General features: G+C 35.9%; 1 protein-coding gene across 5 annotated transcripts in view; it reads left to right on the top strand.

Moving 5' to 3' along the window:
• The window catches only part of LOC109054215 (Ral GTPase activating protein non-catalytic subunit beta), a 33,495-nt gene that overhangs the window by 12,191 nt on the left and 4,832 nt on the right, over positions 1 to 16,472 (top strand). For 2 of the 5 annotated variants that reach the window (XM_042759063.1, XM_042759067.1), the window contains 20 exons: positions 1,748 to 1,899; positions 2,031 to 2,238; positions 3,563 to 3,598; positions 5,432 to 5,633; positions 6,161 to 6,328; positions 6,418 to 6,532; positions 6,637 to 6,784; positions 7,777 to 7,841; positions 7,983 to 8,121; positions 9,126 to 9,259; positions 10,086 to 10,268; positions 11,181 to 11,332; positions 11,416 to 11,603; positions 11,684 to 11,787; positions 12,680 to 12,835; positions 12,914 to 13,123; positions 14,432 to 14,590; positions 14,672 to 14,831; positions 15,520 to 15,642; positions 15,791 to 15,927. In XM_042759063.1, the coding sequence (XP_042614997.1) occupies positions 1,748 to 1,899; positions 2,031 to 2,238; positions 3,563 to 3,598; positions 5,432 to 5,633; positions 6,161 to 6,328; positions 6,418 to 6,532; positions 6,637 to 6,784; positions 7,777 to 7,841; positions 7,983 to 8,121; positions 9,126 to 9,259; positions 10,086 to 10,268; positions 11,181 to 11,332; positions 11,416 to 11,603; positions 11,684 to 11,787; positions 12,680 to 12,835; positions 12,914 to 13,123; positions 14,432 to 14,590; positions 14,672 to 14,831; positions 15,520 to 15,642; positions 15,791 to 15,927 (2,939 nt within the window). The remainder of the gene's footprint in view (positions 1 to 1,747; positions 1,900 to 2,030; positions 2,239 to 3,562; positions 3,599 to 5,431; positions 5,634 to 6,160; positions 6,329 to 6,417; positions 6,533 to 6,636; positions 6,785 to 7,776; positions 7,842 to 7,982; positions 8,122 to 9,125; positions 9,260 to 10,085; positions 10,269 to 11,180; positions 11,333 to 11,415; positions 11,604 to 11,683; positions 11,788 to 12,679; positions 12,836 to 12,913; positions 13,124 to 14,431; positions 14,591 to 14,671; positions 14,832 to 15,519; positions 15,643 to 15,790; positions 15,928 to 16,472) is intronic. The other 3 variants (XM_042759064.1, XM_042759065.1, XM_042759066.1) reach the window with 2 other exon arrangements.

Below are 16,472 nucleotides of genomic sequence, written 5' to 3'. Positions count from 1 at the left end.
GCTGGGATGCTCTAATGCATCACTGATGTCTTTGTCTCCAGTGGAATGTGTGTCTGGTTGAAGCTCTTGAAACTTTTGAAATGCTGTGAACAGGTTTCTCTCGCGTTATAAGCAAAGCTCAGTCACAAACTCTCTCAAAACGAGTCCTAATTAAGAACTGAGCACAATACTTTATATTTCTGGTCTGGAATAAAAGAATAAGAATTAGGATACAACCTTGTTTCTGACCTTGTAAGTATCGTTTGCAAAAGACAAATCGAATTATATAACTTCGGTGTCCGTTCAAGCTCATTTTATTTTCCTCAAACTAACTTCAAGAAGAAATTAGTGATCTGAAGGCTCATAATGCGAGGGACATCTGTGTTTGAATTCAAGATTATTGTGTGTGTATGTGTGTGTGTATTAAAGGAATAATTCACCCAATAATGCAAATCATTTACTCACCATCATGGCGACATTCTTTCTTCAGTGGAGCACTAAAGGAGATGTTTAGCAGCATCTTTACACTGCTTTTTTGCATTCCATAAATGTGACAGTGATCAGGACATAAAAATAAAAAAAAACAATACAGAAATAGGTCCATGTATCTGTGCACTATATTTAAGTTGTTATCCGTTGGCAGGTTTATCTGACGGCTTTGAAGTGAAAACATGTTGGTGTTGCACAGAATGAAAGTCCTACAGGTTTAGAACAACATGAGAGAGTGTAAATGATGATAAAGTTTCGTTTTTGGGTGAATAATCCCTTTAAAGTTGGTGAATCTTGCACTGCTGACCTAATCAGTACTCGCCATGAAGCATCATGGATATACATGTTCATTTTACACCCTAAAGTGTTTTATTCATTCATTCATTTTATTATATTTATAGAGCACTTTACAACTGCACCTGCAGACCAAAGTGCTGTACAATCAACACAGAGCTACATACAATACATAAAACAACTAAAAAACACACAAACTAGCCCAACCCCTTGAAGGCTAATGACACAAAGTAATTTTTGACCTCGGCTTTAAAGGTGTTTATGGGATAGTAAGAAACCACTTATTAGTTGATCTTAAAGACCTAGATGACTGACGGAAAGTAATAAGTTCAGACACATAAGCAGGAGCCATTCCATGCACTGCCTTAAACACATGCAACAGAACCTTATATTTTTCAGCCTTATGTTCTTTACCGTATACTCTTCACCTCTTCCAGACATGCCAAAGTTAAATGTAAACCACAGTTCTCTCCAGGTTTCAAAGAAAGATATATTTGCGTATCATCAGCATATGATTGGTAAGATATGCCATATTTATTAAAAATTGAGATCAGCCGCAACATGTACAAGGAAAACAATACAGGGCCAATAACAGAACCCTGAGGAACCCCAGAACTCTTTTTATGCAACAAAGGGTTAAGAATATCTATTCTACAGCCTGTGTCAAGATTTGCATTTTTGTTTAGTGAGTGTGTTTCACAAAGATGAATTGTTTGATGTTGAAATGGCAAAATCCAAGAAACATCTGACGTTTGATTGTCTGCCGTTGATGTCGCATCATCCGAAAAGCCTTTTTCATTTCGCATTTTCTCATATTTTAGGGCTGAAATGGATCTGCTGCGATATTGTCCCGCAGTGATATAAATGCTGGGCATGTTGGCAGGTGCTTTATGGCTGAATATGTGTCCAGTCATGATCTCTGATGAGTCACTGGGTTTAATTCTTTGGTTTTCTCGCTTCTCCACCTGTTTGATTGCTCTCATAGGTATTTCCCGCCCCCGGTCAGACAGCGCTCCGCCCACACCTGTCAATCGGCTCAGTATGCCCACGCCCCCAACGACAACCAACACTACACCCCCTCACAACCGCAGGCACCGCCCCACTGCTGTTGTCAAGACAACCAGCAAAGCCTCAACGGTATGACCATAAAAAAACAGAAGCCCTACTCAACATATTTCTTTTTTATTTACTATCCTGATTCACTCAGAAATTTGTGTCGGCTTCTGAAAAACCAACAAATCCTCTCTAATTTACTCTCCACTCCACAGACTGGTCAGGCCAAAGTCTCGCACCAGCCGTCATCCACTTCCCCGCTCTCCAGCCCAAACCAGACGAGCTCTGAGCCGCGGCCGCTTCCGGCTCCGACCCGGCCGAAGGTCAACAGTGTGCTGAATCTGTTTGGTCAGTGGCTGTTTGACGCTGCGCTGGTCCACTGTAAACTCCACTCCGGCCTGAGCAGAGACAGCAGCATGACCGGTAACACTGCGATACATGTTATAACCAATACTGCGGTCACCCCGTTCTCATTTGTTTTTCATTTCTCTACTTATTTTACCTGTTGAGGGTGTTTTTATTTCCTTTTCTTTTATTAAATATTCCTACCTGCAAGATTGTGCCACATTCAGAATTCGTCTCCAGGGGGTGTTACGCTAGCGTAGATGCAATTATTCTGAATTTTGAGATCTTGCAAAACTAGTGAGGTTTAATATTAAGGATTTTAATATTTGTACACCTGATTGGCCACACATAGAGACCTTAAATTGCATTTCTAATTCAGATTTAATCACAGCAAATTGTATTCCTGTAGCTCAGACAGTAGAGGTCATGGGTTCAATTCCCAATTAAAATGTATACCAGTCGCTTTGGATTTAAATGCATGAATGTAAATGAGATGTATGCAGAATTGCTTAAATTCAGTGGATACAATATTTTATAGTATGTTGAGTCAAAATGCACAAAGAATTTTGATAACTGAAAAACATGCTTTATGCATTTGTCACTGGTGCAAACACTTTTATTAAAGGAATAGTTCTCCCAAATATTTTCTCACCCTCAGGCCATCAAACATTGTTTCTTCATCAGGTTTGGAGAAATGTAGCATTGCATCAGTGTCTCTGCGGTGAATGGGTGCCGTCAGAATGAGAGTCCAAACAGCTGATAAAAACATCACAATAATCCACAAGTAATCCACAGCACTCCAGTCCATCAGTTAACAGTCCATCAGACTCTCATTCTGACGGCACCCATTCACTGCAGAGCATCCGTTGCTGAGACACTGACGCAATGCTACATTTCTCCAAACCTGATGAAGAAACAAACTCATCCTATTCTTGGATGACCTGAGAGTGAGTAAATTCTATTAACTATATCTAAAACTATTCCTTTAATTAGATAGTTATCAGACAAATATCAGTCAGTGAATTGAAATTGGTCTACCAATTGTTTTGTACACGTATGTGAAGTAAAAGTAGATTCATGATGTGTTAACATTCAGCTTTCTAATATGTTTAGGATGGGTTAGTTTCCACAGTTTTCATGTATCACGCTGTTGAGAATGTGTCATTAATCTAGTCTTATTTTTTATGTAGTGAATTGATTGAAACCATTCTGTGGGGTTTTAATAGCATTGCGTACATCTTGCATTGTGTTCATTTTTGCAACACTTTTAAATGAAACTCAAAATAAAAAACCCCCTGTGTCTTTAAAAGCACAAAAGCAGAACGAAACGTCTGAATAGTTTACTGAACTCTACTACTGCTGTTCTTTGATTTGTTTCCATCTTATCTCTGTTATCTTGCAGCGACATTTTTCCAAATTCTTCTTTCTTATAAATCTTGTAAGTAGGAACACAAGCTTTACCAGTTGCAGTTCTTTGGTTCATTTCAGTTTGTTAACTTCAGTCTTTTTCGTTTTCTTTCGTTGACACTGTCACTCGTCCATTGTTGCAGTACTTGTTTTCTTGGGGCAAGAGACTTGCGCATAAACTGCTTGAGTTAAAGGTCCGAGGAGTGTTTTGACTGCTGCCCAAATCTCATTGGCTCAACTGCAACAAATATTCAGGATCCTGAGGTGGGCCGAGACCATCACGTGACCCGAGAATGTTTGTTGCACTTGACCCTTCTCCTTGATTCAACTTACCCACCATCATTAAAACCAGTTCCCACCCATACCATCTCCTGAAGGACCTCTACTAACGGATCTTCTCCAAAGAAACACACCAACCAGTCTTATTTTGAGTTTTTGCCCAGCATTTATTTGACAGCTTTTGTTTTATGTTAGCATTTTCATTGGTTCTTTTTATGTTTTTGTATGGATATTCCTGCATGTCGTGGTTGTTGGTGCAATTTGTCTCAGCCATACCATGCCTTATTGTCTTAATTAAGGATGCTGGATTATAGAAATTGGCCTTTAATCAACATTTGTCTGACATTAAATCCAACTGAGATGCTCTGAAAACAGGGAGACTGACCAGGAGATGTCGCATAGCGCGTTCTGCTCGCACACAAACACGATTCAACATTATGGCACTCCAATGCGATTCCGCGTGATCAGGCCGATTCCTCCAAATAGATACAAATGTGTCCCATTAGATTAGCACTTGCTTCCTACTGCGAATGAAATTATGCGAAAGTCCTGTCAAACAAATGTAATAAGATTTTTCCTTCCAAAAGAGTTTCTGTAGCTTGAATATTTATAGGTATAAATGGTGAATAGTATGTAATAAAACGGTTAAACATAGTATTTAAATCAGAAGTTTGGAATAATTACATTTTTAAATATTTTTAAGCAGGAAATCAGCATTTTAGAATGATTGAAGGATCATGTGACACTGAAGACTGTAGTAATGATGATGAAAATTCAGCTGCGCATCACAGGAATAAATTACAGTTTACAGTATACTGACTTAGAAAACAGCTTTTTTAAATTCTAATAATATTTCACAATTTTTACTGCATTTTTAATTTTTTTAAAAATGCAGTGTTGATGAGCATAGGAGACTTCTTTCAAAAATGTTCAAAAATCTTAATTATTCCAAATTTTTTGGCATTTAATTGTCAGAACATTTTTATTTCTCTGAATGTCACATGCATTTTAAAGTTGAGTTGTCTCGATGCATCTACATATTTAGCCTGTGCAATAAAACTTGCATGTAATTTATTCAGTATTTATTGCTTTTGACCTAAAGATCAAGCTAAAACTGTTTAAAAGCGTGCTATTGATGGCGTTACCGGTTCTGACCTATGTGAAGCGATAATTATTATAATTTTAATAATTACATTATTTTTTTAAAGCTAATTAACTATATAATTGTATATTAAATTAGAAAAATATTAATAATTATTATTTTTATTATTATTACATTTTTATAAAAGCTAATTGACTATAAAAATATTGTTATATATTAAAAATGAATATGAATAAATTAAATATATTTATGTAACAGTTTTACAGAAAATCGTGATGTTGATGTTTATAATACCTTAATATCTCGATCCCTTGCGGTCGCATTTATTAGATTAGAGCACCTGATCCGGCGTTTTTAACTGCTCTGCCGGTCTGAAGATCTCTTTGTCGGTAATCCCTGTCATGGCCTCCTGCGCTTCGCATGTGAAAGCCTCTCTGAGTGTTTGCGCTTGTGTCTCTCTCTGTCTCTCGGTCTCTCTCTCAGCCCTAGCGACTCAAGCTGGAGTTGAACTGAGACGTAAAGGCTCTCAGATGTCCACGGACACAATGGTGTCCAACCCCATGTTCGACGCCAATGAGTTTCCTGATAATTACGAGTCGGGTCGAGCCGAAGCGTGTGGGACGCTGTGCAGGATCTTCTGCAGTAAGAAGACGGGAGAGGACATACTTCCAGTGTACCTGTCCAGGTGATCACCAGCTGTTCTCAGCCCCTCAGTCATTACTCTACGAGTCACAAGTTTCTAATAATTAAGATTCTTTATGTTTCTGAAAAGTCTCTTATGCTCAACAATCCTGCTTTTCTTTTAAATAAATCAATTAAAAGAAATGAAGACTTTAAGTATGCATTAAATTAACCAAGAGTGCCAAAAAATGTATATTTTAAAAAAATGCACACAAAAAAAAATATCTGGTTTCCACACAAATATTGTCTGTTTTCAACATTCATAATAATCAGAAATGTTTCTCGAGCTGCAAATCATCATATTAGAATGATTTCTGAAGATCATGTGACACTGAAGACTGCAGTAATGATGCTGAAAATTCAGCTTTGATCACGGAAATAAATTATATTTTAATAGATATTCAAATAGAAGACAGCTGTTTTACAGTGCAATAATATTTCACAATTTTACAGTATTTTTGATTAAATAAATGCAGCCTTGGGAAGCATAATTATTCCAAACCTTCTGTATCTGATGTTCTGTTCTGTCAGGTTCTACATGGTCCTCATCCAGGGTCTTCAGATATCGGACTTCATTTGCAGGCCGGTTTTAGCCAGCATCATCCTCAACTCCTCGGCTCTGTTCTGCTCCGATCTCAAAGGGATCAATGTTGTGGTTCCTTACTTCATATCGGCGCTGGAGACCATCCTGCCGGACCGGTGAACGATGCTTTCTGATTTCTGAGAAATCGGATCCAAAATATGACTACATGCTCCGTTTTTAATGCATGTTTCTTCTGCGCCCACAGAGAGTTGTCTAAGTTTAAGTCGTATGTGAACCCCACCGAGCTGAGAAGAGCTTCCATCCATATCCTGCTGTCCATGCTTCCTCTTCCTCACCACTTCGGCAACGTCAAATCAGAGGTGACAGGCTCTAGGTTTAGCATTTAATAATTTTCTCTGTAACTTGATTTTCTGAGATAAAAATACAAGTTTAATAGGCTGTGGTTTTCTAATTGCATTTGCAGGTTCTGTTAGAGGGGAAATTCAGCAATGATGACAACTCTCTTCACGACAAGGCGGTCACCTTCCTCTCCCTGAAGCTGCGATTGGTCAATATTTTGATTGGCGCCCTGCAAACAGAGACAGACTCGATCAATACACAGATGATACTAGGTACAGCTGCCTGATCAATGTGTGCATTTACTGAAAACTTATAGTTCAGGCTCTGAAATCTGACTGGATGAGCCTCGTTCAAACCCTTGATCCCTGATATACACAAACTCATGACTGAACTCGTATATAAATATTAATTAGCCATTAGTTAAGCTAATTAATTATTTTAATATTTTATAAAATAATAATAAAATATATTCATTATTGTAATATTTGTATAATATTATTTAGAGATTATTATTATTATTTTATAAAAGCTAATTAACCATATTATTATTCTATATTATTACATTAGAAAAATACAGCTATTATTATTTTATAAAAGCTAATTAATTATATTAATATTTTGTAATTAAGTTAGAAAAATAATTATTATTATTTTTATTATCAAATCATTTTATGAAAGCAATTTGCCATCAATACGGAAGTACGTAGTTTTTAAAGCTAATTAACAATAATAATATTCTATATTATTACATTAGAAAAATACAGTTATTATTGTTTTATAAAAGCTAATTAATTCTATTAATATTTTGTAATTAAGTTAGAAAAAGAATAATAATTATTATTATTATCAAATCATTTTATAAAAGCAATTTGCCATCAATAAGTACGTAGTTTTTAAAGCTAATTAACAATAATAATATTCTATATTATTACACTAGAAAAATTGTATTATTATTATTACCATTATTGCATTATATAGGCTTATTAATTGTTTTAATATTTTGTCATTTCATTAGAAAAATAATAATAACATATTAGTAGAAAAATATAGTAATTATAATTATTGTTATTATTAATATTAATATTATTAAATTATTTTATAAAGGCAATAAGGAAGTATTTAGTGATTTTACCACAGCCCGCTTCGCATCATGCCAACCAAATCTTAACTGATTAAATCAGTTTTGAGTTATTGCTTTTGTTTGATTTATGCATATTTAATAGTGATAAGTGTCCATAATAACTGCATTTCTGTCTGTTTATAGCGGCAATGCTGAATATCGTCCAGGATTCGGCTCTGTTGGAGTCTGTTGGGGCTCAAGCTGAAGTGGTACGAGTTATACTTTTTATTTATTTATGAGATGTTTAATTTCAAAGAGAGAGCTTGAAATAGTGTCAGCAACATGAAATGTGATTCAGAGCAATTACATTTTAGCAGTTAAAAATGGCATTGTGTCTCTGCTCTGTGTAGGGCAGCGTGGATGGAAGCCATTCTCTGGATAAGAGCCACAGTCGTAATAACAGCGGCATCAGCAACGCTAGCGCAGGCAGCTCCGAGGCTACGACTCCAGACAGCGAACGCCCCGCGCAGGCCCTGATGAGGGACTACGGTAAGCCCAGAGGGACACTGTGCACAACCGACCGATGCATTAGAGCCATTTGAACTTTTAACAAAAGCATTGAAAAAAAATGCTTTGCATAAATGTCACATTAGTAAAAAAAATAATAATAATGGACATGATTCGGAAATTTAAAAAAGTAACACTTGGTACCTTTGAAATGACTCTGAAAAAAAATAGCTCATAAAAATTCTATAAATATTGAACAGTATCATAAAATCCCCTCAAAATTCTAAATAGTAATTAAAAAAACATTATTAAACAAAAATATATTACATTGATTTTCCTGAAAAAATAAAAAAGTCACGTTTGACTGCAAGGTACCAAGTGTGACCCAAAAATGAAGAAGCACAGATGGAAAGCTGTGTTTTTCTTTTTAAGTGCATCTGAGGAATGTTATATAATGCATGTTTGTAGATGTTGCATGGTGTTTGTCAAACATATTAATGGTGCATTTTAATGTCAAAGTCAATTTTATTCATGTAGCACCATTAAACACAACCAAAGCTGACCAGTTGGCTGTAAAACAAGAGAAACAGAAACAGGCACATTACAAAGCAGACTAAAAAGCCGTAAAACAATACAATAACATGACTAAAATACAGTGCAATGATGCTTCATCACTGGCACGTTTTAAAATGCGTCTGCAAATGAATGTGGAATGAAGTGGATATTCTTTAAAGTGCGGCTCACGTGGAATGTCTTTAACCATTTATTTTTTTTTTCTATATAATGAATGCTTTTCTTTATTTTCAAAGCATGATGTCATATGAAGCCTAACATGGCTCTGTTATTATGATTTTGCTGGACTAAATCATCAGTGTTCGTAACTAGCGAGCGATAACGCGTTCGTGTGCTCGTCTGTGATCATGTGTATGGTTTACGGTCGCCGTCACATGACCGTCTCACGACTGCATCTCTGTGCCTGGCTTGCGTCTGGTGTGTGTGTGTGTTACTAACCCGCTGTCTGTGGCGTGCTGTGTGTTATATCCCAGCTCTCCACACAGACACGGCGGCCGGGCTGCTGATCCGCAGCATCCACCTGCTCACCCAGAGACTCAACTCTCAGTGGAGACTGGACATGAGCATCTCGCTGGCCGCTCTCGAGCTGCTGGCCGGCCTCGCCAAGGTGCGCCGACACAACCAGCTTTATATTAATGCATCAAATCAGATCTTTTTTATATGTGCACAGTTGCAATAATTACAATTTTTCAAGTCTCTACTTCATTTATTTAGTGAAAAACACAGTAAAAATTATGAAATATTATTACAATTTAAATTACATGTTTTCTATATGAATATATAATAAAATGTAATTTATTTAATAAATAAACAAATAAATAAAATAAATAATCATTACTACAAACATCAAAAACACATTACATTAATAAATCATTAAAATAAAAATACAAACATCTCAAAACACATTTCTGATTATTATCAATGTTGAAAACAGTTGCACTAATAAAAATATGGGGTTTGGAGTTTTTTTTTTTTTTTCACGGATGCATTAAATTGATTAAAAGTGACATTTATAATTTTATGTTACTGTTTTTGAACTTTCTATTCCTGAAAAATAAAATGAATCATGGTTTACACAAAAATATTGTGCAGCACGACTGTTTCCAACATTGATAATAATCAAAAATTTTTCTTAAGCAGCAAGTCATCATATTAGAATGATTTCTGAAGATCATGTGACACTGAAGACTGGAGTAATGATGCTGAAAAATCAGCTGTGCATCACAGAAATAAATTACAGTTTAACAGATATTCACACAGAAAACAGTTATTCGAAATTGAAATACTTTTTCACAATTTTTATGTTTTTACTCTATTTTTGATCAAATAAATGCAGCCTTGCTGAGCACGAGATTTGTTTCAAAAATATATTTAAAAAAAATCATAATTATTCCACTTTTGGTCCATAAATATGTGTATGTTTTTCCATCCAGGTGAAGGTGAGCGTGGAGTCGTCGGATCGTAAGCGTGCGGTCAGCTCCGTGTGCAGTTATATCGTGTATCAGTGCAGCCGTCCGGCTCCGCTTCACTCCAGAGATCTGCACTCCATGATCGTCGCTGCTTTCCACTGTCTGTGCGTCTGGCTCACAGAGCACCCCGACATGCTCAATGAGAAGGTACAAGGTCTGACAGTCTGAAACTTATCAGTGAAGCCCAAAACAAAGCTTGCGATTCGTAATTAAGCTTCCTAAATAAAGCAGCGGTGAGATTCACACACGCCTCTGATTTAATCCTGTATAAAATGGTGATAGATTTCTGAAGTTTTGATTCAATTCCACTAAATCGCTTCAGTGATTTGTTTACATTATCTAAAAAAAAATAGCATTTTATAGGGTTTACATTTTGAAATGTACTGTATGTAGGTACATATTGCTTTTTAGTACAAAATATATATACTAGTGTTCACAAGTTTTGAAATAAGTCTCTTCTGCTCATCAAGCCTGCATTTATTTGATCAAAAATATAGTAAAAAATTTGAAATATTATTGCAATTTAAAATAACTTTTGTCTATGTGAATATCTGTTAAACTGTAATTTATTTCTGTGATCAAAGTTGAATTTTCAGCATCATTACTCCAGTCTTCATTGTCACATGATCTTCAGAAATCATTCTAATATGCTAAAGAAACATTTCTGATGTTGCTGCTTAATATTTTTGTAATATTTGTGATATTTCCAGCAATAGAAAGTTCCAAAGAACAGCATTTATTTGAAATAGAAATGTTTTGTAACATTATAAATTAATTTAGTGTCACTTCTGATCAATTTAATGCATCCTTGCTGAATAAAAAAAAAGAAAGAAATCTTACTGAGCCCAAACTTTTTAACAGTAGCATACTTTATTATATTGGTGCATATATATATATATATATGTGTGTGTGTGTGTGTGTGTGTGTGTGTGTGTAGAGCAATACAACATAATGTTTAAATGAATAATTATGAAGATTTCAGTTGTTGTTTTGGCCACTCTTCTGTAGTTTGATCCGTAAGGTTAAATGCGTTTCAGTCTTGTTTTATTGTGTCTTTAAGACTGTCTGATCGAGGTGTTGGAAATCGTCGAGCTCGGCATCTCGGGCAGTAAGTCCAAAACCGGCGAACAGGAAGTGAAGTACAAAGGTGATAAAGAGCACAACCCGGCGTCGATGAGGGTCAAAGACGCTGCCGAGGCCACACTGTCCTGGTGAGGATCCTTCATGAACTGCTGTTGATTTCTCTCCCCTGGTTTTCAAGCCCGTCTGTGATTTGTGTCTCTGTGTGTTTCAGTATAATGCAGGTGTTGGGTGCGTTCCCATCTCCCAGCGGCCCCGCATCGCCCTGCAGTCTCCTGAACGAAGACACGCTGATCAAATACTCCCGGCTCACCTCCACGTCTCACAGCAACTTCAGATACTTCGTCCTGGACAACTCCGTCATCCTGGCCATGCTGGAGCAGCCGCTGGGAAACGAGCAGAGTGAGAACGACACACACGTCACTCCTCAATCCTCCTGTAATATCACCTCTGGTTTCTGATCAGTGCGTTTGTGTCGGCAGACCCCTGTCCGTCAGTCACCATGTTGATCAGAGGCATGTCCGGTCGACACGCGTGGACGATGCAGCTCTTCCATCAGCCTCGAGGAGCAAGAGCCAATCAGAAGGTTAGACTCAATCTCAACCACCAATCAGAATGTAGAAGCGCTTTTAGTAGCCAATCAGAAGCAGTTAAAATGGGCTGTGAGAGAATGTGGCTTCTCAGAATCAGTTCTTGCAAAAAAGGCTTAATTTTATTTAGTTTGATGATGCAGAGGTCAAAAATATTAATAAAAACGTCTTTTTTTTTTTCAACAAAATAAGAATGAAGATTTATCAAAATACTGTCAAACCAAAAATTATTCAGACACCAGATTTGTTTCACTAGTGGGTGCAGGACACTATAGTTCATTTATATAAGTGAGGATGGCTAAATAAAGTAATTGATACAAATTTGGGACTAAAAATTATTCATACACTTTGACCTGACCATGTTTTGCTTGAAATGAAGTTTTTCTGACACAGAGTTCTCGTCGTATTTTATCACCATTTTCTAAACTAATGAACTGTGATAATGTGAGAAATGTTTGAATAGATTTTGGTTTGGCTGTAACAAAGCAGTCAGCTGTTTAAAGACAAAACCAAGTATTTCAAATGCATCATTTAAATATGTTTAAACACTCAATTTAATGCCGAAAACTGGACATGAACACAAGTTTAGAAATAAATATGCTTTTTCATTAAATCTGTATTTTGTGTGGCTGTTTGGATATAAAACACCAACAGATGAAACAGAAAACATCAGGCTTCTTCTGCCACTGGCTGGAATTCTAACCTTGAAATCATAATCATTAAATAATGTCATGCATGTGAAAACGGTGCTACAAAATGCATCATATTTAATGAGAAACTGTGACATGCTCAAGCAAAACAGACCGTATTTTTTAAAATAAGCATCTTGAACTAGTATCCAGTGATGAGCAGAGTTATGATTACACTTCATCTGTTTATGTCCCGCAGCAAGTGTTTGTTCCTGAAAGCCGACCGGCTCCCAAAAACGATGTAGGGATTCGGTTTAACGTCAAGCACAGGCCGTTCCCAGAGGAAGTGGATAAGATTCCATTCGTGAAAGCCGACCTGAGCATCCCGGATCTCCATGACATTGTGGATAAAGAGGTAACATTGTGTTAGCTTTATAGAAGTATACAGTCGTCTTGCTCACTGTGTGTGTGTGTGTGTGTGTGTGTGTTTCAGTTGGAGCAGCAGCATGATAAGCTGCGAGGCGTGATGGGAAAGCAGATCGAGTACGAGACGAAGCTGGAGCACTGCACGGAGGAGTCCTGGAGGAACAAACCCTTCCCAGATCCGCTGACGGACTGTAAACCGCCGGCTCCCGCTCAAGAGTTCCAGACGGCCCGCCTCTTCCTCTCGCACTTCGGCTTCCTGTCACTAGAGGCGCTCAAGGTGTGATGTTTGCTCTGAATGTCTCTGTTAGGGGTATCTTTGAGGTTGTTCCTTTGGATCAGTTCCAGCTGTCAATTCTGATTCAAATTACATACTTTGGAATGAGTTTGGGGTAAATATTGTGCACTGTTATGTAAAATTTAAAAAAATGTATTGTAAAAATATTTTTAAACAATATCACACAGCGTTTGTGGATTTATTTTATTTTATATCAAACACATATTTCCTATCTGAATGAATATAAATTATAGAATTATTATTATTTATTTATTTATTTATTTATTTTTTTGGTAATTTAGTATTATTTTTATATACAATTATTGTATTTTTTTATATTTCAAATTTGCTTTTATTTTTAGATTTTTTTTATTTAATAATTAACAATTAATAATGTAAATAAAAAAGTATTATAAAAGTATTTGTGAGATTTATATTTTATATAAAACACACATTTCCTTTCTGAATGAAGATAAATTATAGATTTTTTTTTCTTTTTTTGTAATTTAGTATTATTTTTATATACAATTACTGTATTTTTTTATATTTCGAATTCGCTTTTATTTTTAGATTTTTAATTTTTATTTAATAATTGACAATTAATAATGTAAATAAAAAAATTTATTATAAAAATATTTTTAACCAATATCAATCAGCGTTTGTGATTTATATTTTATATAAACCGCACATATTTTCTATCTGAATGAAGATATACGATGCATTTTTTGTTAATTTAGTTTTATTTATATACTATTACTGTTTTTTATATTTTGAATTCGCTTTCATTTTTATATTTTTAATTTTAATTTAATAATTAACATAATTATTGATGTAAATTAAAAAATTTAATATACAAATATTTTTAAACAATATCACACAGCATTTGTGATTTTATTTTATATTTTATATTTTCATAAAAAGTGAGGAGTGCATATTTTGCACAATAATACGTTAAATATTAAAAAAAAATACGTTAATTATAAAAAAAAATCATTATAAAAGTATATTTAAGCAATATCACACTGCATTTATGAGTTCAAAATATTATATTATTAATTTTATTGGCTATTTATTTTTATTGCATTTTTTATTGTATATGTTTTTTGTTTTCCTCTCAGATTTTTACATTTTAAGCATCTAAAAATAGTTTCAGTGTCTTCATGTGTCATTCATACTGAATTCATTTTACAGTTGAACTTCAAGTAGCTGTATTTTTCTCAGTAATAAAGTTTTTTTTCTGGAGTATCTGTATTGATGTCAGGAAGAAACACTGAGGTAACTCTAGCTGGTGCTTTGTGTGTTTTGTCTCAGGAGCCTGGAAACAGTCGACTGCCTCCTCACCTCATCGCTCTGGACTCATCTGTGTCAGGCTTTTTCGACGACATCGGCTACCTGGACCTGTTACCGTCCCGGCCGTGTGACACCGTGTTTATCTTCTACATGAAAGCTGGACAGAAGAGCAGCCAAGAGGTGAATCCTCATCAGTGTCCCGCTGTGGATGTGTACTCTGAACACGGCCGGAGTGTTTTAATACTGAGCTTGTGTGTGTAGATCTTGAGGAACGTGGAGTCGTCTGCAAATGTACAGCCACACTTTCTGGAGCTGCTGTTGTCTCTGGGATGGCCGGTGGAGGTCGGACAGCATCCGGGATGGACGGGCAGTGTGTTCACCAGCTGGACTATCAACACATCCAACGGTGCTGAGACACCTGGTACATACACACACACACACACACTCACAATCACACACACACATACACACACACACACACATACACACACACTCACTCAAACACACACACACACACACACACACACACTCACTCAAACACACACACACACACACACACACACACACTCACTCACTCACTCACTCACTCACACACATACACACACACTCACAATCACACACACACATACTCACTCACACACACTCACTTACTCACACACATACACACACACTCACAAACACACACACTCACAATCACACACACACACATACACACACACACACACACACACTCACTCTCACACACACACACACACACACACACAAATATTAATAATTCTCTTTAACTTTCAGTTTTCAGTTTTATTTTTATTTTAACTTATTTTAATTCATTTTGTCACCAAGGCAAAAAATTTAATAATAATATACAGTTCTGATGTGTTTATTTTAGTGTTAATTTAGTATTACCATTATATACCATATTTATTTTCTTTTTTAATAATTTATTATATTTATTAATACATATTTTAATTTTACATTTGTACATATGTAAGGATAAAGCACTAGCTGACTGTGTTTGAGCCACATCGTGTGTGTGTGTGTGTGTGTGTGTGTGTGTGTGTGTGTGTGTGTGTGTGTGTGTGTGTGTGTGTGTGTGTGTGTGTGTGCAGATGACTCAGTGACTCTGGGAGACACTGGTGGCGGTGTGTTTAATGGAGAGAAGCGGGTGCTCTATTACGCAGACGCTCTGACGGAAATCGCCTTCGTCGTGCCGTCCCTCGGCGACTCGTCCGGTAAAACACTCGTATCTGTTCAGTTTCTGCATGCTTCTTTCTAGCACGCTGGAGTATTGATTTCTCCATTAGTTTAATGCGTTTAACCCGTTTAATGAATTCATATTGATTTATTTAATATGACAAATGTTCATTTCTCCCACCGTAGCCGAGTCCTCGGAGCACAGCTTCCCGACGGCAGACTCGGACTCTCAGATGGAGCTGTTACCCAGTTTACCGAAGCAGCCCAACCTCACGCTGGAGCTCTTCCCCAATCACTCCGACAGCATGGGACCCACACAGCGGGTAACTAAGATAACTGTGTATTGGTCTGTCACTAACTACATCTGCCAGCAAAACACAGCTTTACCCACTGCAGCTCTTTACCTCGGTGTACATGGAAAACATACACATATACAGAACAGGTCAAAAGTTTGGAAACATTACTATTTTTAATGTTTTTGAAAGAAGTTTCTTCTGCTCATCAAGCCTGCATTTATTTGATCAAAAATACAGAAAAAAACAGTAATATTGTAAAATATTATTACAACTAAAAATAATAGTTTTCTATTTGAATATACTTAAAAAAAAAAATAATTTATTCCTGTGATGCAAAGCTGAATTTTCAGCATCATTACTCCAGCCTTCAGTGTCACATGTAACATCCAGTCTATCACATGATCATTTAGAAATCATTCTAATATTCTGATTTATTATGAGTGTTGGAAACAGTTCTGCTGTCTAATATATTTGATGAATAAAAGCTTAAAAAGAACTGCATTTATTCAAAATAAAAATAAAAATTCTAATAATATATATTCTAATAATATATTTTCTTTACTTTACTATTT

The sequence above is a fragment of the Cyprinus carpio genome, chromosome A6 (assembly GCF_018340385.1).
Source record: "Cyprinus carpio isolate SPL01 chromosome A6, ASM1834038v1, whole genome shotgun sequence".
Taxonomy (NCBI): Eukaryota; Metazoa; Chordata; class Actinopteri; order Cypriniformes; family Cyprinidae; genus Cyprinus; species Cyprinus carpio.
Note: the sequence above shows the minus strand (reverse complement) of the source record. Positions and strands in the feature narration are given on the sequence as shown.